We start from the raw sequence: 26,926 nt of genomic DNA, 5'->3' as shown, positions 1-26,926 counted from the left end.
TCTGCAGCTGGTGTACAATGACTGACTTCAACAGACTTTTACCATCATGAGAGCTGAAAATCTGGCCTTGTATGTGTTTCAGGAGATTTTTGTTTATTGGTGGCTACTAATAGCTTTATCAAAGTTCAGGGTTCTGTGTATCTGCATTAGAAAATCAAAGTGATATGAATAAATCAAATGCAACATTTGAGCACTGTTCAAGTAGAGACTGTTATCTTCTCATCGTCATTTGATATGCCACCTCTTACCTACAAAAACTAGTATACTATGATAGGGATTTGTTTATTCTCTATTGCTCTAAGTGKTTTTCAAAAGCAAAATAGTTGTGATTTATTAACATAACCATACCATGCCAAAACCRGAGGAAGACATGCAGGAGCGTTCCTTATTGACTGGCTAGTGTATGAATACTTTGACTTAATACCCAACTCTTTTGAGAACTATTAATGTACAAACTTGTTTCGTTCTGTATAATAATTTTGGACGTTGTGCTTCAACCTCATGCTTAAAGCAATGAGCAATACTGAAATCAATGGGGCTTCTCGTCAAGTAATGTAAGCAAAGGTAGGAGTTTCTTACTCCAAGTCTTGCATTCAGATCACCAAGTCCCAGTCAGCATTAAAATGTCAGCTATTTGCCCCACAGGCTTCTGTGGAACTTCACATGTTCCTGTTTTATTCTCATGTGGTTTTTGAGCTTCTTGTTTCATGTCCAGTTAAGCCCTGAAACTTTTGTGTGTGGCCTCTAGACTTAAATCTTTATCTTATATTGCCAAGAAGAGACTATCYAATATATGTAAAATGCAAAGTGCAAGTGGTAACACTAGCCTGCAAGGAAGTTTATGGAGGCATCTGTTAAGTAGTAGCCTTAAGCAAGAGTAAGCTTGTATTAAACAATGACATTTATTGATTCCCTCAATACTAGATCAGCACTAACTACGGGACTGTGCTTTCCTACCTATTTTAGAGTAAATAGTTTTACTCTTCCCTCCCTGTCTACACATAGCTCCTCATCTGTGTATATTAATTAGGCTCTACTTGTTTATGTTCGTTGTCTGTGATGTTGAGATAATTACTGCCATAAATACAGAAAGTTTACCTTCTAAGGTTCTGTTGCCTTTGATTTTTTCACTGAACTAAGTGTTATTCCCTGAGATCCAGACTTTAATAGGTTAGCTTTCAGTAAAACTGTCTTTGCAGGAAGCTGGTGTTTGTCAGGATCATCAACCCATAACTCTGCAGCTTGCAGGCTRTGGGTCTGTGTCATTTTCCATTCCCTGTATAACTTCTTATTGCCATTTAAAATTTTTTTATTTCATATCTTAGTAGCTTTCTATGTGTCATAATAAAAATCCTACACAAACTAAACAGAGAAAAGTCCCAGAAATGTCAAAGATCTTAAATACTATTTGTGAATGTGTTTGAAACTGGAAGGCTGTTTTTACCCAAGTATCTGAAGCTGGATGACTGGTGAAATCTGTACAATTATGTCAATTCTCAAGTGATGTACAACTCTTGCTAAGTGAATAACATTATTCTGTTTTTAACATAGTCTTTTACTTTCCTCAATAGAGCTATAACATTGGAGAATCAGCTGGTGATCCTTGCAACATCTGCAACAGATGCAGGAGGCTACTATGTCCAGGCGGTCAATGAAAAGAATGGTGAGAACAAGACAAGTCCATTTATTCATCTCGATGTAGCAAGTGAGTATCCAAATCCCAGAAAATACACTGTGGTACTGAGGTCACAGAAGATTTCACAGAACTCTGCCTTTTAAAAAGAGTCTTGCTAGTAAATGGTAGATTTTTAGAGGASGTCGACTTTTTCTAGTTGGTTTGGAGAACACTAAACTACTTGTGCAATCAAAGGGACCTAAGGGTGCAATAGCACCTTGACAGATCAGCCTCAAAGCTGTTTGACTGCAGCTCAGGTAGATGGTGGTATCCTTAGAGGTTTATTGTGAAGTCATGATCATAATTTCTTTTTAATGCAGGGTTTTATAATGCATTGTTTTGTATTGTGCATAAGTAAACAAATTACTCTTTTTCAGTGCAATTTTATTAATGAATCTATTTCCCGTCTATGACATTATTTTACCTGCAGTTATCACAGAGTCCCAGGGAACATGCATTTCATTATTTCTTACTTCTTAATTTCTTATTATTTTACATTACAAAAACTGTGTTAACACTAACATTACAGAGGCATTCCCTGAGTAGATTTTGCAGCAAAGGAAAACAAGAATCATCAGAGCAATGGAATCAGAAAGATAACCACACTCTAAATATACTAACATGATTATTCAGCAAAAATGTGCATATTTAAGCTATTGTAAAGTATTCAGCAAATGTATTTGTATGAAAAATCAATATTCTAAACATATAAAATGGTTTGACACCTTTTCTAAGGCCGTTTTGGTAAAGCTGTTTTTAATGTAGCAGTGAGGCAGATATTATGTTAGTCTGTTGAGCCAGTGTGGAGACTCTTATATATCTCACCACAGAGATAAGAAAGAGATACTGGATAAATTGGCTGTGACACTCTCAGTGTTACTGACAGGCCACTCTAGTTGTTGTGATTTGCAGCTCTGAATTAATCACCATGATGAGATGCCCAAGATGTTTTGATCTTGGAAATCATCGTTAGGGTTGAGGGAGGCCGCATGGCTAGGATCCGTGGAACTGCAAAACTTGGGAGTCTGGGTTTCTAGGCAGGGATTCTAGCAAATCTGTGCCGGGAATATGCTAGTGTTTACCAGAAGTTGATCAAAAGCAAGATATTCCTCTGAAACATTTCRTTTTTGACAAAACATGATTTTCTGATAAAATTCCCAATCAGATATCAAAGAAAGCTATTCTTAAACAACCCGTGGAAGCACCATTAGCGGAGTGTGGGGCACCTTGTGTAGAAAGTCACTAAGGGCAGGATCAGTGTGGTGCAACAGCAGAAAAGACAAGCCTGTGTTTTCTTGCAGGTGTGCTTATAAATACCTGAAGCAGGCAGCATGAGGAACTTTTCAGAGTTTTTTGTTTATCTTTCTGAAGGGAAATTATTCCAAATCCATTTGTGAGTTTTGGCTGTACTGTGGCATGTAGATTGTAAACATTATTATTTCTGATTATATATGAATAGGTTTGCTAACATTTTAGTAATTTCATTTATAAAGCAGGTTTGTATTGTTTGTATTATGTTCCCAATAATATACTTCCCAGTGTAATTTCATATCTTAATTAATGCCAGAAATAGTCTGTGATCGTGCATGCTTAACAAGTGCTGTGGAGAACGGTAGTTAATATGGACATATGGAAAAGAAAACTTTTAAATGCATGCAGGCTTGCTACCATGAATGCAAAGTCTATCTTGAGTATGAAAAATAGAAATGATTAAATGGATAAAAGAAAATGAAAAATGAGGCAGGATGGAAAGCCAGATATGGATTTGCTTGGTAGGATGGATGTTAGCCAGTAAGGTTTTAAATCGCCTGCATGATAGCTATGATTATTAATACCATGTGTATGCTGAAGAATGGCACTTGGCAATAAGGCATTACAGTATCTGTAAAGCAAATGAGATTAAGATGGTCATCCTGAACTTTGATCTGAGGAGGAAAAGAAACGTATGTGATACATTAAATAGAATAAATCTGCTGGGTCCAATAACAGAAAATAATCAGGCAAAAATATGGTCCTGAAGCAATTTGCAGGGGATGGTTGCAGAAAAATTATATGTTTTGGAGGAGTAATAATGAACTTTAGCAAGTGGCTGGAAACATCCTTCTTAAARGTGCTTCCAGGTCTGGGAGATACTATGTTGAATTGTCACAGTCTGAATTGTATCAGGTATTAAACATGATGACACAAGTCAGTTTCCTTTAGGACATGTATAAAATAATCAGAACCAGTAAGAACCAAATTTAATAGAACAGATTAATTAAAATCAAATAAGTTAGATTCTCATAAACAATGTCGCAATAAAATGATGTATCAAATCTCTGTGTGAGTGGATTATATAGTACAATCTAGCTACATGACTCAGCACACACATTGCCACTTTTATCAAGGGCAGAAGAAAAAAACTATAGATGATTCCCATGACAGTCATCCACCTTGAACACACTGTTAGAGAGATGCACAACCTATTATTCCTTGAAGGACATCAGAATTAGACTTTCTCCAGCCTTTAGGAAAAAGCAAATTTACAGAGTCAAAGCCTGATGGCTGGAAATGCCTGTTCTGGTCCCAAATACAAGACTGATACCAGGAGAAAACAGAAGGTCCATGAGGTAAACAGAACATGATCTGTAAGGCCTTATACTGCAAACTGAAGTTAAATTTGAGCAACTTCTGGAAAATGTGCAAAACAAACCTCTGATTAATGGCTGTATTTGACACACATTGGATAAGAACACTTGAGAATAGTTCTATGTAGAACATGGTTCAAAAATCCAATCTCCAAGCCACAATAGCGGGAAATTCTATATTAGGGACATGAGTATTAAAGGTAAATCAAGAGACTTTTTTGTGTTGATACAGCCCATAGCTCATTGAATCCCAAGAATTATAAAGCCTTCGATCCACCCATTGCTCCCAGATTACAAGCCCAGTGCATGGAGGTGCAGAGCACCTTCAGCAGATATCCTTCTAGCTGGTCAGTGTTGCATCTGCTGTGTCTSGACTTGCTTTTGTTCACATTCTGAGAATGGTCAACGTTGAACACGAAGGCATGAGGACATCAGGATATTATGAAAATGAACAGAGCTTTAGGACATCTTAGTATTTTTAGGTATGTACCCCAGATGCATTACTGCATGTTACTTCATTCCTTCMGTAAGCTTTGCAGAAAAGGTACATTAGCCAACAAATATGGTCGCCACCTGGGAAGATTCAAATACAGGCCAAGTACTTGAGCAGTATTTTTTTCCCTTAACAGCTGAGTTCCCAGCTTAGTAAACCATAGYGTTCTGCATGCCTGTCCTCTAAAAATCACACGTCTTAATTTGCAAGTCTAAGTCTCCAAAATAGTTAAGTTTATAGCATAAGGCCCAATGCAACTGTCCTTGAAAACAGTAGACCTTTCCTCCGAATAGATGTTTCCACTGATTTCAAGAGGATTAGATCATCTCTGAGGTGATGGAGGAGAGATTTATGAGTTTAGATTCTATAGTGAAAAATGCCATAGCTATATACTTCTCATATAGAGAAGAAGTAGTTATAGAAATAACTGAAACTGCAGTGGTCAAGATGAGCTAAAACATCAGATCTCTCTGACCTGATAAGGTTTCATATTTTTATTGTCTGACAAATTCCAATAAATAAAATTTTATCCAACAGGCATGGGATATGAATATGAACACWTGAAATTGAAGTGAGAGCTCATCAGTTGGTACTGAACTTAAAATGTCTTAAAAACAGTTGAACTGTGTTAAACTAAAATGTTGCCCTCTCCCCTTTTTTAAAACCGTATGTCTCAACTTTGATGTAAATTAAAGAGAACATTGGTTTGAAAAGACTGAAGCTTAGAAGTTTTATAACAGGAATAGAAGCAAAACTCAATTTGCCGTTACATCACTTACTCCTTGTTGAAAATCCACAACAACTATATTCTGGAGGCTCTTATCTTAACTCTATGGGTAGACTGACTGTAAATCCAGACTTGACTAGAGAGGTGTGAGACTTAATATATCACTGAGCTGCAGCGAGCTTATTCRTTTCTTAGATTTAAATATCACTTTATAATAAAAAAGTTAAATCTTTATCATTCTTTCATATTCCTGTCTATCCAGTAATAGATTTGAGGGCAATGTCTTAAACTGGGTCTTAATTCCTTAGACTTTTCTTTTCTTGGCTGTTCCCCTGCAGATAGACATGCTCTTCAGCACGGATGGTCTTCCGAAAGACTTTGGTTTGTCAGGGGGATAAAATGAAATGCTTTTGATCTTACCAGTGTTGGCAGGACAATTAAAGATAAAACTATTCATTAAAGTAAGGCCATCGTAAAACTCTGATATTTCCTTCAGGGCTGTATCCTTATAACAGCTAAATTTGTGTGAAATGTTGCCCCAAGCCTCTTTCAGTTGTAATATGGAACATAAGAAAGTAAGAAGAACGGTAAATGGTATTTTTCTGCAATYTGTACTATTTACACATGCCAGTGGTTTGAGGCATTTTGGAGGGAGTTTTTTTTTTTTTTTGAGATTCTTGATGAAACTAAARGGATTTCTAGTATATAAGTAAGGAATTCAAGAACTGTGAAAAAATATAAATAACCAGATTCATGGGGAGCTTTTTATTAGTGTAAATAGTAGTGGGAGGACCCCTAGCCCAGTCATAGAAGCTTTAACAGTATGCATTGCCATTTTAGCTCTTAYTTGAGATACTTTATGAAAAAGTTGTGTCCCCCAGTAAATGATTTAAATGGCAAGTTTGCAAAAGGTAGGTATGTGTAAGCTGTTCTGACAGCTTAGATCCTCCTGCTTCAATTGCTTTTGCAGCGCTAATCATGTGGAACTGCAATTCAGGGCCTTGCTTCTGGACCTTCTTGTTAAGCTGTGAAATATTGAGATGCATGTCGCTTCAATAGATTTATTAGTAAATTAGATAGTCTCAAGACCTATTCATAATACTAGGAGATACGGAGTGTTCTGCAGACTGACGTCTTTTTCTGATGCAGGCTTTGTAAAAACAAAAAACAAGATTGATGAAAATTTTAAAAACCTTGCCAGCCAGCATTTCTGAAGAGTCAAAGATAATAAAGCCAATTATCATTTAACGAAGATAAATTTTTCCCTTGAGCATTGAGAATGCTTTTTTTTTTTTTTTAAAAAAAAGATAGACAGACTGTTGAGGACTAAAAATTAAACTCCTGGCTTGGTTGCATTGCAATTAATTTGGAGTACGAGGGTGTCAGGTTGTTCTGCCCAGCTTCTACTTGCAACAAGGAAACATTTTAATCTGTGATGTTAGTCATCTACATGAGGCTAAATAGATCCTGATTGTCTGTAGTTGAGGCCTATTTTGTTTTTTCAATTTAATTTATTAAAACATTTACAAAATGTTACAAAACCTTTAAAAAATTTACAGAAGGAAAGAGTTCAGTTTCACAGGGTACTGATTTTTCCCTCAAAGGCTTATGCTTCTTTGTTTTTCCTCTTTAAAGAAAAGTTCTCATGATAGCACAAGATGTTTAAGTTGCATTCAGTGTCCATAAAAATAAAGTATTTTTTACTTTGTTAGGAGAGAGTGCAAAAGTGCCATTTTACCGGTCTTTCTACTTGACACAATATTATTTTTGACAAGCTTCTGTCAGGTTTGTTCAGAAGGTGAGCTTTCTGCAGATTCTGAGCAGACATTTGCCTTTCTGGAAGAAAGCGTTTCTCAAATATAATTTCTCATATTAACCATCAAGGTCTGCTCAAGTCAGCAGATGTTGAGGATCCTTCATGGATATGTTTGAAACATACTGCTGCATGAATTTTTCATAGCTAGTTCCAGCTTTCAGGTGTAGGCAGACAAAAAGGAATAGGCCAGACCCCCTAGAGAACAGATATTTCTATTCCGAGGTCAAATTCACGCACGTTCTATAAACTGGTGAAGCTGGTTTTAGTCCACAYCAAGGAGAGCGACTTCCCTTAGCCTCTGTGCGTCAGTGCTGTTTAGATGAAACGAATGCTTCAATGACACTTTTTTTGCTGGAAAAAGACAGGAACATGGGATGAAATGAAATTGCATTTCTGTGCCGTGATTGGACTTCACATGCCGTGGGTTCGGACCACACACCAAGGAAAGTCCGGGGCAGCACAGCTCGGCTCTCCGCGACCTCTCCCGGTTTGAACCCATTCCTTCACCATTCTCTGCACAAGCTTTGCTTTCTCTTTGTCAGGGAGAACTGTCAGGAAGGATATCGCAGCGGTTGGTTGTGTCCTCCGTGCTTTCACGAGCAAGTGCGTGCCTTTCGAGCTGATGATCGCTTCACGTTCTTTTGTCATCCGAAAAGTGAATTTGAAGAAGGCCGCAGAAGTGCTTGGAATTGAAATTGAACTGGGAGGATAATGTTTGCCATTTTTAATGCCCCGCAAAAATACAGTCTTGCTTGATGTTTTGAACTTTCATTGTGTGCTCCATTTTACCCTAATACAAAAGGGCATAAATCTTTAAAAAGCAGTATTTGGCTCTTATTATTTTGAGAATAGGTTGAATACAACTTAAGCATGCATTTGAGCTACATATCTGTAAAGTCAACTACTTACTAGCTATAACAATTATAGCTGTAACAAAAAGGACTCAACTGAATTAAACATTTGTTTTTGAAACTTTGAAACAAATATTAACTTAGGCTGAAACAAATATTAACTTAGGCTGAAACAAATATTAACTTAGGCTTGAATCATTTAGTGCTAGGGATTTTTAGCAAAGCTGAATATTCTCGCTCGTTTACTGAGAAGGGGATATTGTACTGCAGTATAGAATCGTATTATATACATTTAAAAGAAATAAGATAAAGATCAGGACTTAATAACAGCCTTAGATTCCAAATTTTTTTTTCTTTTCTTTTTTTATTTCTAGATTCAACCAAAACTTTTCCATAATCTCTGCCTTTCTTTTCCTTAAAGGAAAAATTTCCTAATTTTACACAAGTAATAGAGAGGTAAAACTGTGATTAAAAACATACATAGCTAAACTGCAGGAATAATAGATATTAGTGAAGACATTTCTGTGGGAGCTTGAGCTTTTCTTTGTCTTCACCCAAATATTCTATCAGCAGCTTTTCCGATAAATAACAGAGAGATTTGTTTGTGTGATATATCTTCCTCTTCCTCTTTCCACTATTTTTGACAGTATTTCTCACCACGCTTCATCAGGGTGTTTCTGCATCTGGAGCTGCACTGCTACATCCCAGGCAACTAGTTTCACTTCCACTAGTAGARCTTGACTTCTGGTTGACTTTTCTCAGATTTGTTATAGTAGTGCAAATATATCAGTCCTAATAGAAGATGATGTCTTTTTGCAATGGAAAAATAATAAAATGAACTTTCTGTAACATTTTTTTCAGACTTACTCTTTCAGACTTACTATTCGACTGCCAAAATCAGCATGATACACTTAAATATCTGATGCTTGATTTTTGTGATGTGCACATTCTTAAAATTTTGCATCAACATATGTACCAAAGAGGTTTAAGTGCAGAGCAGGTTTTCAGAATAACTCTTCTGTTTTTAAGTTAGACCAGCTGCCAGTGAAAATAAGGAAATAAAATTGTATAAAAGAAGGAACAGTTCCTTCCTTTTTTTCCTAAATACAGCTAATACAATCCTGTTATAGGGGCTCGTCCTTAGCTGGTTAATCTAGGAAAATGCACACCGACTGAGCTTATGTTCTTTTGGCATACGTGCATACATTGTGCACACGGCGCTGACAAAATGGGAAATGCTAAGGTTTTAGAAATCTAACTTACTATTTTATCGTAGTTTCATATTACACTCATCTGTTTATAGGTTTTTGTGTCTGTAAGAGATCTGGAATACATGCACTGTCACAAAACCTAGGGGTTGTCTTCTGAACCTTTTATTTATATCTGACACACGCAATTAATCTCTCCCGATCTCTAATCACTTTGGCTATTGCATTCATAGAGATTTGTCTCCTGTCTCTGTCACTGCTCTGTAATTGATACTTAGAGATAAGAGATTTTCTTAGAGGACACAAATAAGGAAAAGAGAAGATTGAATTTACCTTGCAATCATTTTATAAAACGTGGCATACATCAATTATACATGCCAGCCGGCAAAACGCCATTTTGAACAAACTGTGATGATTTGTCGAAAGACCGACCTACGGGCAATGCCAGAGAACTGTCCTAAAACAGGCAGGGTTTGCTAATCCAACAGACAGACTTTTTCTTTTCTGTTTTACCTACAGTTTTTTTCTAATAACATTTTACAGTTTACAAAAAATATAAAAGTTTTGATTAATGTGTTTTTTCCTAGTCAGCCTAGCACTAGTACTGCAGTGTGGAATAAGATGAAAGGAAGCTGCTAACAGAAACATGGATTTGATCTGACGTGAAAAGATGATGCTGGTCACTCAGGATTGAGTCAGCTAGCCTGGGCAAAGGTGATAAAATTAATAGTATGGTCCAATCCCAACTTAATTGCATTCTACCTTGAAAAAATTTCTCTGAAGTTTCTTTTCACAGTTTCATTGCAGTTTAGGAATGAAACCAATATCCTACTGACCCTGTTAAATGCTTTGTGCTCCCAAGTTGTTTCAGTTCTTGGCAGGAGAGCGTAGTTCCTGTCTGTACCTCTAAGTTTAAGAAGTACTTTGGGATCTTCGGAAAGCTTTTTGATGAGTATTGATGATACTATGGAAATTCATACCCCGTAAATAGGTTGTAATAATATGGTAACAGTAACAGAAATCATAAAACACTGAAGACTAACTTAAGCTAAGCAATATCCAGTGCTGTCCACCTCCAGGGACCGTAGGACTGACTAATCTTCTTCTCCAGAACTTGAATTTCTTTGTTACCATTTGTGCCCAAGATAAATAGCAGATTTTTTTTTCTCCTCTGGAAATTTTTGAAGATTTGCTTCAAAGGCATTTGTGTGTGTTTGGGGGGAGACAGAGATTGTTTTGGTTTGTTTTTTTGTGAAGACTCCTGTAGTCTGACTCTCACCGGGGAGAAAAAGCTGTTTGAGTTTACTCCACCAACTGCTTAGTCAAACAGCTGGAGGTTACTGGAGTGTCACATACCAATTTATTCCCTTTTAATATTACCTTTTGAACTTTTGAGTCTTTTTATTATGCCATTTAAGTAGGTAATTTGAAATTTTTTTCTTTGTTTCACATCCTTACAAACTTGGATGTATCTAAAAAACAATTTTTATTTACTTGAAGTTGCTAAACTTGTTAAACCACAATGAGAGCTTTCCACCTAACTTCAGATCTCATTGATCTTTAAAGACACAGTGAAAATCATACTTTGTCATTAAAATGAAAATCTGTAAGTTACTGAAGAGAGCTTGACTTTGTCTTAAAATACCATGTTTTTTAAAAAAATGTCCATGCAATGTATGTCTGTAAGAGCTTTATGTGATTCTGTAATGGAAACAGGTTATCCTAGCTGCCCTGTGAACCACAGGATAAAAAGATCCAAAATGCTYGCTAAGCGAAATAGCGAGCATCATGTCGTTTCTTATGAATTGCATGTACTTCATTCATTGGAGTAGGAATCACTCTTCAGTTTAAAACATAAGCTTTTTAGGAGGTTATTTGATTGTATTCTTTTAAATTGTCTTATGTTAGGCAAGTTCAAATTGTTTGATAAATGTGTTTTGAGCATATTTATTATTCCTTATCTGTATTGTTTGCTAGAATAATTTTTGCATGCATTGCGAAGATATCCTAAAGGTTATCTTACACGTGCTAAGGGCCAGCATGGCAAATCATCCTCCCATTCCCCAGCATATTTACAAAAACTAATTTTTGTCTTTCATGAATATATAATTTTAAAAACTTTTAAAGATGTTTCTAATCTTTTCTCAATATACATCACAGAACAGGAAAACTAAATAAGGATGGAAGTTCATCACATGTCTGTGTCATCTCTCTGCCATAGATACTTGATTTGACTAAGTAATTCTGCACAGTGCATAACAACAGCCATAAAGAAAAAAATTTAAAAAATTATTAAAACTGCAAAATAGTCATTTTAGTGTTGTACATGCAAGATTCGATGTCATCTGTATGACTTCAGATCCTTTCCTTTGTATAAGTACATTATGATAAGGTGTTTAACTCCATCATTACTGTTTCATTCAGTAGAAAAGATAGGCAATAAACAGATAAGTGATTTACAGCCAACTTTGTTTTTGAAAACAGCTAACCAATTTTGCTCCAAATTTGAACAAAAATAAATTTTTTAAAATGGAAACTTTTATATTTTAGTAAGGGCATGCCATGAATTTTGAAGTAGTTTAGAATAATTGGCCCTCCCTCCTCTTTTTATAATAGGAAAAGAAACTAAGATTTGCCTGCAACTTAGGTAGCTTCACCTGATGTGTATAAAAGCGCCATCAGTTACTTGTCCACTTGATTGTAGCATGGGAGCTGGAAGTTGACAACCCAGGATGTCCGTTCTCCTTTGTGCAGTTGCTCAGGGAATAAAATTTTCCTTAGAGACTATGCTGTAAGACTGTTATACCCATATCTACATGTGTAGCCTCTTCAAAGTGATCCACAATCCCAGGCTCCACCTTTTTGTGGTGGATCAATCATTTTAGCTATAGAGTGTGGGAATAAAGTTATACCTGCTATAATCTGGGAAAACATCATTGTAAAATAGCGCATCTCGTAAGACGTGCCAGCTTTCTGTGATAGGAAATCAAGGACTGCAACAGCCAGAAAGGCAGACACAATTTCCTAGTCTCTGAGAATGTATTCTTCCAAGAATTACTTTTTTTTTTTTTGCCCTACTATATTTCCTTTGCGATAAATGTTAAATATGTTTACCAGCTGAGAACAAGCAGCTTACTGCTCTGGTGTATAGGGAAAATACTGAAATGGGCAGTCTCTTGCATGAAAAAAGAAAGACAAGRAAGTGCTTTTTTCTGTGTTTTTTGGGGTTTTTTTTTTACTACTTTCTTTGTCCACTAAGGAGTTTCCATGTTTACTCTGTGTTGGCTATATTTGGATCCACTCTACTGAACCATGTGCTCATAAACCTGACTTTAGTAAAGACAGTGAATGCTTATAAAGTTTGCGAGGTTATATCCTCTGCAAATATTGGGAAAGAAACTGCACCCCCAGTGCTGCCTTCGCTTACCCTTGTGGATTTATCAGATCACTGTTGAGTGATAATGTCATAGCTATTAAAGAAAGTAATCGGCAGTGAGCGATTAAAATTGCAGATGGACTTTTCAAGGTGATCATGAATATTAAATTAGGTCTGTTAAAGCTAGCAGAAAAGCTTCATGCAACTGAGAAGTGAAAATGCTGAAGATCATTGTGGAGGAGAGGATGGTTGCCGTCTTCATTTTAATGAGCATGAGCTGCTCATCCAAAAACTTCCCAACCAGCCAAACAACCAACCAAGCAAAAAACCCCAAGAGGCAACATATAATTCAAATGGACCTACTGTATCAAAGGAGGTGGAACTGAATATCTGCCTTTTTAGACAGTAAACCTCTATCCTTCTGGGCAGAGAATTTATTGCATCTAGCTACCTATTTTCATAGTATATAATCCCAGGTTCAGTGCTATTAATGTTGAACAGTRGTAAGACTGAAAGGTCCCATATACGTACAGGATGCTGTGTAATTAATAGTGGTCTTTTCCTGTTCTTTTCGAATTGTGATTATGACAAATGCTCCTTTTCATGTAACCCTGCTCCTGGAGTAATGCCCAGAATTACTGTCAGGTGACTTAATTTTATTTTGGGAGCTTTATCTCTCAAAGCAAAGGTTCTTTGGCATCTTCTTTTASCTGAAAATCTAAACTTCATCTTGTTGCATAACTTAAAATTGAAATTTGAGATACAAACATTTGACAGAAGGAAGAGAAAGCTGAAAAATAGGCAAATGTCTTCATTTTGAGCCCAGCTCAATTTTATATATGTATTATATAAGAGTACAGAGAGCTTTCACATGTCTAACTCGGTAGCTTGTGAATGTACAGTCTAAGGGACTGTTTTGTTATGACTTTTATGGATATAGGCTCATCACTTCCTAACCAATCTCATGCTTTCTAGTAGAAGAATTTTGCATGGTTGCTTTATACTTCACCAGTGTGTTGTTACTCAAACACCAGGCTAGACTGTCTAATCTGCTCTTAAACTGTAAAACACCGCGGGATAGATTGTGAAGATTTATATAAATGTGCTGTGCAATTATCATTTATTACCTTTGATGTGACAGGAGTCATACGTTTGTTGGAGGGACTTTTTTCCCTTCAGACAATTATTCTGCTTATTTGAATTTTGTGGTCATTGTTATGTTAACAATTCCGCTGTGCATTGCTTCTTCATCCAAATTAATACTATTTCATTTGTGGATGTTCCCTTGGTATTCCACCACAGTATTATTTATCTGTAACCATTTATCTCTGACGAGTTGGAGCTCGTCTATTGCCTCCTTGACAAAGATATTTCTACGTTTTTTTAAAAAGTACTAAAACATTTATTATGAGTTCATTCATAGTCAGTGCAGCAGGTGTGTTCTTAAGGGATAGATTGTTTAAACAGATGCTCAACACTTCTGTTTAACTGAAAAGACAGGTTTCACCTTTTAATGCAAGAAGACAATACCTAAAAAGCTATGAGGAATTAACAAATGGAAACAATTAGACTTTTTTTTCTATCAAGAGGAGCTTCGTTAATAAAAATGTTAAGAAGTTGAACTTTGACAATGCTACGTTTCTCCACCCTCAAAACATCATGTAAATTTTAACCATGCAAATAACGAGTGAGATTTTGGAAACTAGTAATTCCTTGGGACCACTCTTGCGATTTACGTTTCACTAAGCTATATATAAGATTGTGTTATCGTCATACCAGGTTTCAAAATAAATATCATCATGCATATAGGAATGAATTCTGACAAACACAGTGGAAAATTATTTCAAAGATCTTTATTATCATATTAGAATGAAATAGAACGGTTGCGTTTTGGATGCAGAATATTTTGCTCTGGAAAATCCTATTTCCTCAATTTGAAAGAATTGGAAGTCAATATAGAACTTCAGGAAAATATCTGCATCTTTGTTAAATGTTTTTTTTTTTTTTTATCATCTTGCCTAGAGCTAGACGACAGAACTGTCTACATCCCTATCTGCTGATGAGGGCTCAGTCAAACCCTTTACTTTTAGAATCCTTTTTTTTTTTTTTTTTTGCTCCCACAGAACAGAACTTAAAGTACATTTTAGATAGCAGTACTGTAAGTATTGAAAGGTTGATTCTGAAAACTTTATGTAACTTGCTTATGTCAGTGGTTCTTTTGACACAGATTGCAAATCTAATTGGATGGAATGTCAGTCCCCCTAAAATGATTTAAATTAAAGAACCTGGATTGGGGTATAAAAGTATAATCAAGATGTTATTAAATGCAAGTACATACTTTGAGATGAGAGTAGATCTCCAGGATTTCATTAGCTTACAGTTGGAGCTAGCACTATCTTCAGTGCATAAATTGGCTGTAAAAGCCATTTGGTGTGAACTAGCACCTTGACAATACAGTATGGGAGTGCGAAGGAACGTCCTGGGGTGAACACAGCCTGGATTTAGATTTATGTTCCTGTTAAATACTACTTCAATTAAGAAAAGTGCAAATCTGTAAACTATACTTTAAGCTTATGTGTACAAACTTAACTCTTCAAAAAGTAAGTGATATGGATTACAAGCACTGTGAAAGTGGCAGACATTAGAAGTGAAAACATTGATAGAATTTGGATTACCAGCTGCAACTTTGATTTATGGAAAGGATATTGATTACTGATACATATGACTGGTATGTTGCACCTGGGAAAGCCTGGGATGTTCCAAAACCTAGTACTATTCACCATGTTGCCAGCAAAAACAGAGGATTGCATTAGGAGTGAGGAGAGACTGCCTTTGATTAAACCGTGGGTGAGAGACCAGACATTGTGTTCGTTGACAGCGAGGGAGATTGGCACTTCACAGGCTAACGTGGAGAAATATTGTGGAACCTGGCAGACCTCTTTGTGCCTCGTAGTGAGTGCTGAATTCCTATCTTGAGTATAATGCRGAATTTGTTTTGATAAATGAATCCGAGACAATTWTGCATTTTTGTTGTGGATTGTAACGTTGGTGATACCTCGGCATTACCAGTCGTGCAGACAGAGTCAGCTGGGCTAGCTGAGGAGGATTTTTTTTTTTTCCATTTTTTAAAGATAAAAATGCAGTGTTACTTAAAAATTCGGATAAATCTTTTTATACAAGGTAGTTGCAAATGCTCTCAAAGGGAGTTTCTAGTGGAAAAACTGAGGGAACCCTAGTTAGCCTGGCAGTATGACACACTGCTGTTCGGCACGTGTGGACAGAGGGGAGATACGGAGTAACGCTGTTTATCTGCGTTGACTCCTCACCCTGAGCCCTGTCTGGAAAAACCTCTAAGAGGAGGAGTGGTCCAAAACCATAAGCGAATTGCTCGTTTATTCCTAGCAAATGCAGGTAGGTGCTATACTTCTCTATTCATCCTTTTGTCACATTTGCCAGGTGAGATGGTTTCAGTTTTGTTAAATGCATTTCCAAGGTGTGAAATGTAAAACATACAAATTATGATTTTATTGTGAATAACGACCAAATAGTCTTTTCTGCAAGCATTTGCAAGCACTGTTTCTTTAAGGCAACTTCTTTTCAGAACTATATTTCACTACTTTTAAAGCAGTCAGGCTGTTACCTGGGTATGGATACTGCGCCTTTAAAGCGGAGGTTATGGAGTCAGCTGACGACCCCCCACTGCAGCCTTTGAAGTATTAGATTTTAATGAGGCAGTAGTCCCGGTTTAGTTTTGTGTGGGTCTGGTGTTTCAGCTCAGATTCATTGATAAATTTGCAAGCAGCCTYGGTGACTTTGATATCTTACTGCAGCATTTACACGTGCTTTGTGACAGTGTATCGGTAGAGCTGGAAGTACAAAATTCAGCCCTGTGTTAAGGCTGAAGATACTACTCTTGTCATAAAGGGTTATCTTTAAATGGGTGGTATTTTGTAAATATTCATCACAGGTGAATGCAATTTATGTAAGTAATATTTGTTATGTAAACCTCTGCCAGTCATGTCCTTTATTAAGAATTTTCCCAAGTAAATTTAACCTTTATGAGCTATATGATTTATGGAAAGTTTTGTGAGTGAGTGTGAATGGTAAAGCAGCAAACCTGTGTGTGCTGATGACCCTTGGGCCTCCGGAAGAAAGGGGCTTTGAAGAAACGCTGCCCTATAGTCCAATGGTTYTGCAGTTTAGCTCTTCTTAGCATCTCATTAGGTTGTCAGATACAGCTACTTAAAAAAAGAGGAAAGCGGCGGTTAGTACAGATGCAATCCATCATAAATAATAGGACATTTTGTGAAATCCAGCAGTTTCTGGAATAGCTGACAGAAAACTTTTCCCTTGTTTAAAGGGAACAGTGGTGTGTTTTGAGTGGCCTCCACGTTCTCCGCTCCGGCGGGGTCGTGCTCAGAAGGACGCACGGGGGAGCGGGGCGGTCGGTTGAGCGGCTGATCAGAGGCTCGCGCCCGCGCTGTCCTCCGCGGGCTGTCCTCCGCAAGCTCAGCGCAGCGGACAGACAGCGCTCGCCGTTAGCTCCACAGTTTTTCCCTTTTGAGCCCTTACAGACGAGATAAGATTTCTCCTCTTTTCATCTTTGATCACCCCAGAAAGTTTTGAATCCAGGTTTCAGAAAGGAATCCTGCGTAACAGCCCATGAAAATAGGCGCAGCTGGCCAAATCTGCATGATGGATATTATAAGATCCCAAAGAAAAGTGCAGATCCTGATTCAGGTGAAAAATGCTCTGCATCACAGCAACACTTAGGTCTTTGAATGCATTACTGCCATCAGGCAGTGTGTTTGTAGATCTGAGTTTTATGAGACTTACAGAAGCAGGATACAGTAAGATTTTTTTTTTTCCATTTTAAAGAATCGATTGYATGCAATCCATTCAGAAACTATAAAGGAAGTTTAGGAAAGGAGTCCTCTGTAAGTCACAGCAATTTACCATTGTAATTAATTCTCTTTTTCCCATATTCTGCTCAGTTTTGCCAAACAGTGAATTTTAAAAACAACTTAGAGTTATTTATACACTTAGGGATTTGTGGGACCRTGATCCTCACTCACAAAGGCAGCACATGTGTGTGAATTCTTCCTTACAGTACACCACCATGATCCTGAAGTAATTCACAGATTGATTTGTAAAACATTCTGAATCAATTAAGGCWTTAATCAGCGAGTGGCAAACTTCAGATGGCTGGTAGACTAATTTTACCATCTGCCATCAACATGAACTTAAGCTGGAAAAAGAGAACAATTAAGGAGGTGCAATTATCTGTCCTGATTACTGAATTAGAAGAGTTTGTGTTTATTCCATCCCTATGTGAAAGGGGAAATCTGCTTTGAAAAACAATTTGAGGCAGCTTCTAAATTGCCAAGGTTTGCAGGGTGCAATGTAGGCAGCTGATAAAACAGTTTTGGAAGAGGTTTATGGTCAGTGACTGCAATACAAAGTACGGTGTAGCAAGCATTGGAGGCTGTTGCCCAGCAGCTCTGTGCTGTGCTACAGAAGATCTAGTATTGAGAGAACTTTTCCAGCCTTTGCTAACCAGGTCATTAACACAAGTTTGTATTTTCAAGATGGAGTCTCCTTTACTTTTACTTGACCAAACATTAGCCAAATTTATATTTGGTGATCACAAAAGTCTTGTACTTTCTAGAAGGCAGCAATTAATGTTTAAGTCAGATGTGATGACAGCCTTTCTAGAGAGCAGGGAGGGAGAAGCATCTCTGCATGATCAGTTGGCAGTCTGATCATCCTGTGTTGTTTTTTCCTGCTGCCAGGAAGAATGACTTTAAATAACTCATCGGTATTCTGTTTCCAGCAGTGGCTTGGCAGTGTTGTTTGAATACCATACTTCATGAAAGAAAATAAAAAAATTTCAGGAAAAAAGTATTGAAATTGTGGCTAGAAGACCAGCGGTTTTCTATTCAGTAAGCATCAAGCATCTCAGTGGTACTTCATGAAGTATCGTTCTTATCTTAGGGCTGATACTAGTAGGCRACTTGAGTCTGTCAACCTTACCCAGGAAAGGAAAATGGTCTGTGGGGTCCAGAAGATGCTCAGCAGCCCAGTGGTTTCTGTGCAACTCTTAAATTGCTTTTGCTTTTGAATAGTGCAGAATGCAAGTGTGTATCATGCATGAATTATACATTGTGTATGGATTCTACACTAAATCCTTCTATAGGACACTTATATTTTCTTGGTCTAACAACAGTTTGTGCCTAGTTAACATGAAGTTCTGAGCTTCACTTAGTCTGTTAACACCATCTCAGCCAAGAAAAGGAAAAATGCCTAAATCGACGCACCTCTGGAAAACCTGAAATGAAGTATTTTTGTCAGTTACTAATTTGGCCAATTTGTAGGGAGATTGAATGGAAGTTTGTTTATCTAAATTTGGTTTTCAGCAATGACTTATATGTGAACATATCTGGACTTAAATGYGATCATAGTATTCTTGAAGGAATATTCTCAAACTGGAAGTCAGATTTTAGGTTTTAGTTATTGATACGTGACACCAAGGCATGTTAGGTCACCCTTTGGGTTTTGCAGCTATATAGAAGATGGAGAATTAGAAGATAATTTGTGGTGACAGAAGTTTAAGAACAGATGAAGTCTCTTTCACAGTCTGTTGCCAGCACCAACAAAATATTGCTGTGTATATGTGTAATATATACATATTTTTAAGTGTGTGTGCATGCATATATGTGCACACATATGTATAATGCTGGGTCTAATAGAATTTTTTGAGTTTTCCTAATCTCACTTTGAAATGAAAAGAACCTATGGTAATATACCAAACTTCTTGTCTGGCTCTTCCTCAAAAAAAAAAAAAAAAAAAAAAAAAAGTTTGATAGGCCTTTTATTTTCTATTTAACAGAGAGATGAATTTTGTTGCAGCCAATTACTGATCCTTTATATCTTCCTAGATCTGATCAGAATCCACAAATGGCATAAAACCTCTCATAAAACCCTAGTTTACAACTCCAGAGTAATTTCTGGTTGAATAGTTAACAGAATGTTAATCCTGACTGCCACAGTGAAGGATTGTTGCTGCATTTTCTGCGAAGTCCAGAATAGATGCCCCGGACTTGGGTGAGTTATAGGTCAGTTGCAGTAATTGGAAGGAGATGTAATTAGGTAACCTCGGTATTATCCAGCTGGAGCGATACCTTTATTGTTTATTAACGAACAGTAAACAAGCCTGTCGCCAATCCCCGATTCTGAAGAATGTGCCATATAACTTATTCCCATAAATGGTATCTCTGCATAGAGTATGTGTCTCTTGGTAGAACTAGTTTATTAAATACTGTTGAACAAAGTTTTCAGTCTATTGATTAAAACTGTCTACGTAAGACTGAACTTTATTTAAGGAACAAGAGATAAGGCTGCCTCACCAACATTTACTTTATAGAAGGTTGATTTTATAGTATTGGTGATGCTCAATTAATGACTTACTATATTTTGAGACTTAAGTTGCATTATTAGTAAATAAACTAAAGTGCAGCAGCTGTACAAATACAAATTATATCTGCTGGCTAGAGCGTACTAGCACAAAGGCCCAACCAGTCTCTCATTTACACAGTATTGCGTACATTAGAATTTAATAATATTGTAATTTATGCAGATTTAATAAATATATTTGACTTTCAGAGCAATAAAATGGGTTGTGGCATTATCATAAAGGTAATTATCACTAGTGTTGTCTGCTGCATTTCATTTTTAAATTAAGAAAATCCATAATGATAGGTACGTTTGAGAGAAATATATGAGGCTCCCTAAGGACCCTTAGTGTTAATACTCTCCAAATTCAATACTGTATGTTATCTAGAGTTGCTGGGTTAAATTGCTTCTGGCAGGATCCTCTATGAACACCACCTTCCTCTTCAGAGATGAGAAAAAATTGTACTTAACATTATTTGCCTTTGCTACCTAGTCTGGTTAGATCAATAAATAAAACGTCTATTGGATTTCTTAGCTTGTTTAGCAATTAGATCRTCATCCTGAGATATGTGACTTCCAGGGGTCCATAATCTTGGAATTCTTGTCGCTAATTCTGGTCTAGCTAGTTTAGAAAACTTTGTACTGACTTTAGCTCTTTTCATTTTCCATGTTGATTGAGCAACAGCATTTGCTTAATAGACTTTTAGGAAGATGTAAGAGCGACTAGACCTTTGGAGTATTGTTTGTATATAGAGTTTGTTGGTGTCATGCAGAGAAGTTCCTAGGTAGCCAGTGAGTGAGAGGTCAGATGTCTAAAACAAAAGCCTCAGCTTCTCAAATTATTGCATGAGTGTTGGAACCAGTAAATAAAAAGGACTATTTTTTTGTGCAACGTATTTTACCRGTTTCTTTTGCTAGCTTTTACAATMGTATAGCTTCCAGCAATACATGCATTTCTTTTTTTAACCGTAGCTGCAGAACTGTACTTTATAACACTGAAATTTTGTGCAGAGAACTCTTTCTGTAGCTATTTCTGGTTATTTTGACTTGTGCTGAGAAAAAAAGAAAAAGCTTGGAATGTCACTGACACGTGAACAAACTTCATCTAGCTATAGATGCCAGTTAAGGTGGACTGTTGCACTCTCATAGATGCAACTTCATAGCTGGGACTCTGAGATAAAGCTAGAATCAATCTCTCGTTATGCTGTATGAAGGAAACACTTAAAAAAAAAAAAACTTCTTTCAAGAGGCAAGAAATCTGCTTAGTGAGAAAACTAGTGCGTTTCCACAGATACCTTTAGAGAAATCAGCTAGAAATGTCTCCTGTTCACTTCAGGAAAGGTGCCAACGAGAATAGAAAGAAGAGACCTTGGAGACATTGAGGTCCCCAAGTCAACCCAGTGGCAGGCAGAACGGAGAAAATGACTTTAATCTTCTGAAAGTATAATATCAGAGGTTTCTACAGGTGGAATAAATGGAAACTTGCTTTATTCTAGCCACATAAACTTACAAAGTGCAGCAGGACAGATAATCATCAGTGTCTGGATTCCTCGCAAAGCTTCACAAAATGCAACAAGGCACTTGTTTAAAATCGAGAATCTGTTACATTCTTAAAGTGTCGTGTAGAGAATTGAAGACTCAACAACTAGGCTGTGGATGTATCTCTAGGCTTACATAAACATATGGTATAAAAAGATTTTCATGACTGGAATACAGGACAACTCAACAAATCACAAAAGTATGCCTTTGTTTTGGAATCAAATTTTACTTCTTGCAGGCAAGAATATACAAGATATTTTAAATTGTTCTTCTGAGGCTTTAAGTGCTATGGACAAGTTGTGTATCCCTTCACTGTGCATCCTGAGATCTGACTGGATAGAGATTTCTTGAGGTATTTGAAGAATCAAGACAGTTTTGGATCTGTAACCCAATTTGGTGTCTACAATACGGATATATATATATATATATATGTATATATATTTGCACCACTTCAGCAGAGGGTATCAGCCATGAGTTTGATTACAGCACCATAAACATTTAGGAAAGTATTTTAGGCCTACTGGGGGGAAAAAGGTTCAGTGTCCCTGGTAACGTTCTTGTTTTAACGTCATCTGGCATCCTTTTTAGGTGTTGCACCTTTCAGATAAATATGTTGTAGAGGCATTCTTCAGTGAGGAAACTAGTTCATGTTATCCTAGCAGTCATCACAGTTTCTTATTATAGGAAATAAAGCAGCTAAGGTAACTTATTTTTAAAAACAAATTCTTCAGGGATGTGTCTGTTGTACCTGTTTCTTTGAGTAGCAGGAATTCTTAATGATCAAAACTATCTTGAAAAATTCCTCTTCTATTCTGCAGCTATCGCTTCTCATAGGATTCTGAAATTATTCATGTAAAGGATATATTTGAGCAGATTGGTCACAGTAATGTTTCAGACAGACTGAAGCATGGAGGGAAGAGATACTTGCATGAGACCGAGAAATATCTAGCATGCATATTTCCTGTAAGAGAGCAAATTGCAATAGGTGATGAACTGGTGGGACAGTAGGACAATCCAGTATGGTTAGGGCAACTTTAAGGGTTTTCTGCCAGAATTAGCTTCCTCTTCTGTATTGATTGAAAAACGACGCTTTAGACATATGTCACATGGAGAAAAAAAGGAGCAGGTTTCTTAGAAAAACAAACTTAGAAAGGCTTCTTTTCTAATGGCTGGGAAAAGGGACTGTCTAAAGTCATTCAGCTCCTTCCATATCGAAAGGGCAAATAAATGCTAAATGTGATTTCCACAGGAGGCACAGAGCAGATTATTCAGATTGTGAGCTATATGCAAAGTTATCACCTCACCTGGTAAAATACTCTGAGCTATACAGCTCTTTGCTTTCCACTAATATGATAAGGTGTCTTTATTTAGTAACTGGTTCATGATGTACGTTAACAGACATCTTGTCTACGGGAAATCCAGATGGTCTCCCTTCCCTTTCTTTTCTTCTGTTAYATGCAGAAGGTCAAGGGAAAAGCAGCAGTGGGAATTCTTGCCACCAGCACAAGACACTTTTGACTRTGTATGCATCAGTACCACAGACTTTAATTTCCTTTACACTGAAATAAGGTTAGATTCTCTTAAAGGTCATTCTCTGTGTAGGGTTTGTTTTGTTTTACTATTTGTTTTCTTTATTGAAAGCAGCATCTTCCTGAGAAGCAAAGCTTTTTTTTTCCTGCTATTAGCTGTTGTGATCTTAATTTACTTTTGAAAGGTGTTTCGTTTCTTGCTAAGCTCTAAAGTGATTTTTTCTGATAGTGATAATACCAGCTTGCAAAATCTTTGAGATGGGAGGGTTTCTGTCCTGGAACTGCAATACTGCATGTTGCATAAAGAGACACTGGCATTCAGAATGGACCCTGCCCTTACTAACTCCGGTTTTGACAGAACACTGAAATTATCCTAATATCTTTCTGTCAGCTCCATCATATTCTGAAGATAAACTCCACTATRCACTGGACATGACTGGTGCTATCTTCACACAGCTTACTTTCTAAAGTCAGATATTTCATTTATCAAGTAAAGTCAGAAAAAAAAAGTTTCAAAATCTTCCATTTTCAGTTGGTTGAGATATTTGGTTTCAGAAATACACAGGCGAAGAAAGAGAACGCTGTTCTAAAACCAGCCAGAATTTGTCMCTTTACAACCGTGGCAACTTCCTTCATAGAAAAATAGACACTGGTCAAAGGCTATCTGCTTTCTTGGCATCAATTTTTAAACTCAGTAAAACAGTGAGAAGACATAGTTTGCACTATGCAGCCTTTGGTACCTGGTTGCTTCTCATTCTGCAACTGTTGGGGAAAAGCTCACTCCCCTTTCCAGATGTGCACAGGAGGATGTAGTCCTCCGCTGGAGTTGGATCTTTCTATGAGGGAATAGGGCTCAGTCTGCATTTACACCAGTCAGCAGCAGTGACTTGARGCAGAACTGTCTCTTCTGTAACCCRGCACGTTATGGTWATGACAAGCAGACTCAGAGCTCCACTGTGCTGTRTAGTGATGAYGGAAAGACCATAGGAGCTCACGAGATAGATAGAGACAGAAGTACAGACGACTGCAAGAAAAGAAGTCCTAGTCCCAGTTTATATGTAAGAACTGATTCAGTAAAAGTTACTTCGTCAAAGAAAACATCGAGTGTCTGTTCTGGAAGCCTCAACTGGGTCTCTTGAGTTCCAGCTGGCAACTGAAGTGATTGATGAAATGCTGCTCTTCCTGCTCTCAAATTTTAGTTGTAATGGTGAACCCTTTTTTCCCTTGATGATTTAACTTAACTATTGCATTTGTATTTAAATAGGTTCTTTATCCTGTTCTATGCTGACTTTACAAGATGTTTCAATTCAAAATTGATGGTTCTGAAATCTCTGGCGCTTGTAAGATTTCACAGAAGCTTCTGATTTTAAAAAGCTTATGAAATAAAGCTCTTGCCTGATTTTTGTCATCTTGAAATATGGAATCTTGAAAGAACAGCCTTTATGGTATTGAGTTTTCTGTAGTACTTGAGGAGGTATAGTGGATTAAATGGAGAATCAAACTACAAGGGTAGCTTCCTATCCAGCTATCTAAAACTCCTTCTCTGTTCCATTCCCTCTAAMCTCCAAACACATGCAAAATTAATTTTGAATCATACTAGGCATTTTTCAAAGTAAAATGCTTAAGTCCTGGTTATGAGGGAAAAGTAGTAATAAAAGGAATTCAAATATTGTCTTTTGTGTGGCAAAATCATCTGGGAAAAAGCTGAGACTGACAGAAACAGGACATGATAGTCTTAGCAGTAGAATTAAGGATGAGATGGTTTTACTGGATGATGATGAYACCTTCTCTGGGTAGATATGGAAAGATTTTGTTAGATATTGGACTTACTGTGTAATCTCTAGATGTGTTCACARCTCCAGATGGCTGGGTTTAAAAATAAAATGAATAAATTATTTTTATGCACTTTTAAAGTCCCCTGTTGATAGCCAGGTATATCCAAAGCTTTATATAGAGAAGAATTGATGGGCTGCAGTGAAATGAAGGGAAATAAATTGATGTTAAATATTCTGCTTGCTTGATAAAACACTGGAGAAACTTTGAATCCACRAGAGTTGTCATATGTTTTGGATATTTTTCTAAAATAAAACTTATTTGGAACCAGATAATATTCCTGGTTTTCTGCTTTGCAATATAAAAGTAAAGTATYTTGCAAACTGCATCTAGCAGGCATAATGTGCCCTTGCATTGCAGTGCTGCCTGGTGATGTGGAAGAGCCTCGTAATCGAGATAAGTTTGGCTTAGAGATCATATTGTTAAAAGATAGAACTCATCTGTGTTTGACATTTTTATGTCATAATAAATATTGGCTGCTGGTGAGAAGCCCGAACATGCTCCTCACTCCACCCGTTTTGAAAATATTTCAGTAGAACATAACAATGTCTCTGTAGGCTCTGAAGGAAACAAAGGCCGGCTCTTCTCTCCCACTTCGCTCCGAGGATGGCACTTCCTCCCTTCGTCCTGAGGGCTAACATGCTTTAATAAATAAAACAGAGCCCTATTCAATGCTTTCTTCTCAAGCCAAATGTCCATAAATGGGAGATTTGTCTGTATAAAATGCTAGCACAAAGCACTGAATAGAGCTTATAATAATCGTAGCAGAAGTTTTAAAAGGAGCAGTCCTTTGTGCTGATGTCAGACTGGAGAACTGTGACTTCTRTGGTTTCCAACTGGTTAGTTCTGTCTCTTTTAATGTGGCTTTCTCTGCTACTGTGCAATTATTTCACTTGTTCCTCTTTGACGTTACTAGAGTAAGGCGCTGAAAGCAGAGACAAAGGTGGAGAGAAGTCTCGACTGCGTGTCGAGAACGTGCTTTGTTCCAGAGCTTTGGAAAGCCATCCGGGTAGGTCTCTAAATTGGAAAAGGACCTTACGTCCACACAAATGCTCAGCCTCGGTCTTCTTGTTTAGTTGATAGGTTTTTGTGCTGAGTTTTTTGTTTGTGGTTAATGTAGCATGTTTTCTTCCCCTGCCCCCTTAAAAAAAAAAAAAGAAGAGGAAAAAGAGGAAGAAGAAGAAGAAGCAGCCAAACATTGCCATGCTTGAAGTGCTTCTCTTGCTTTTGGAAACTTGTAGCTTGGAATGGAGCAGAACAGTGATCTGATTAAAGTGATTAAAACTATATACAGCATGCATAATTAACCTTTGCTCTGGCTGTCATGGGGCGCTGATGCATGGCGTCGATATTGTATCTATCTATGGCAGCAGGCATATGCTACATGACCATTTTTTTCTAGAGAATTTTAATCGCTTGAGATAAAGAGCCAGGAGAGAGAGATCAAGGCTGTATTMATCCTCTCAATGGCTTTATAATTTCTCCACTATTTTGCTGCTGGTAATCAAGAAAAATAATGCTGGCTTAATCCTGAATGCYGAGGTCAATCATCCCTGAGCCTTTTGATAGCAAGGCTGTCATTACAAAAAGATTTTTAATGAACATAATTTTCCTTGCATATTTTGGGGGCAGGGATGTGTGTGTGGATTTTCTACTGGTTATGCTCTGAAAAACAAATGGAACAGAATTTTTTGTGCCTGGTGGGAGAATATTTCCTGGTTGAAGTAGTAAGGGGCCCATTTCAATCATTTTCTAACAGCTGGTCAGGGCAGCAGGATGGCCACATTAGGCAAAGACTAT

At 37.1% G+C, this 26,926-nt stretch overlaps 1 protein-coding gene across 1 annotated transcript in view; it reads left to right on the top strand.

Moving 5' to 3' along the window:
• The window catches only part of SDK1 (sidekick cell adhesion molecule 1), a 407,922-nt gene that overhangs the window by 189,619 nt on the left and 191,377 nt on the right, over nt 1-26,926 (top strand). Inside the window, exon 5 of the mRNA XM_085300428.1 lies at nt 1,572-1,705. Coding sequence (XP_085156554.1) covers nt 1,572-1,705 — 134 coding nt within the window. The remainder of the gene's footprint in view (nt 1-1,571; nt 1,706-26,926) is intronic.

This window comes from Rhea americana, unplaced genomic scaffold (genome assembly GCF_003343005.1).
Source record: "Rhea americana isolate MKP2758 unplaced genomic scaffold, rheAme1 scaffold_10, whole genome shotgun sequence".
Taxonomy (NCBI): Eukaryota; Metazoa; Chordata; class Aves; order Rheiformes; family Rheidae; genus Rhea; species Rhea americana.
The sequence above is the reverse complement of the archived record's forward strand: the minus strand, read 5'-3'. Positions and strand labels throughout refer to the sequence as shown.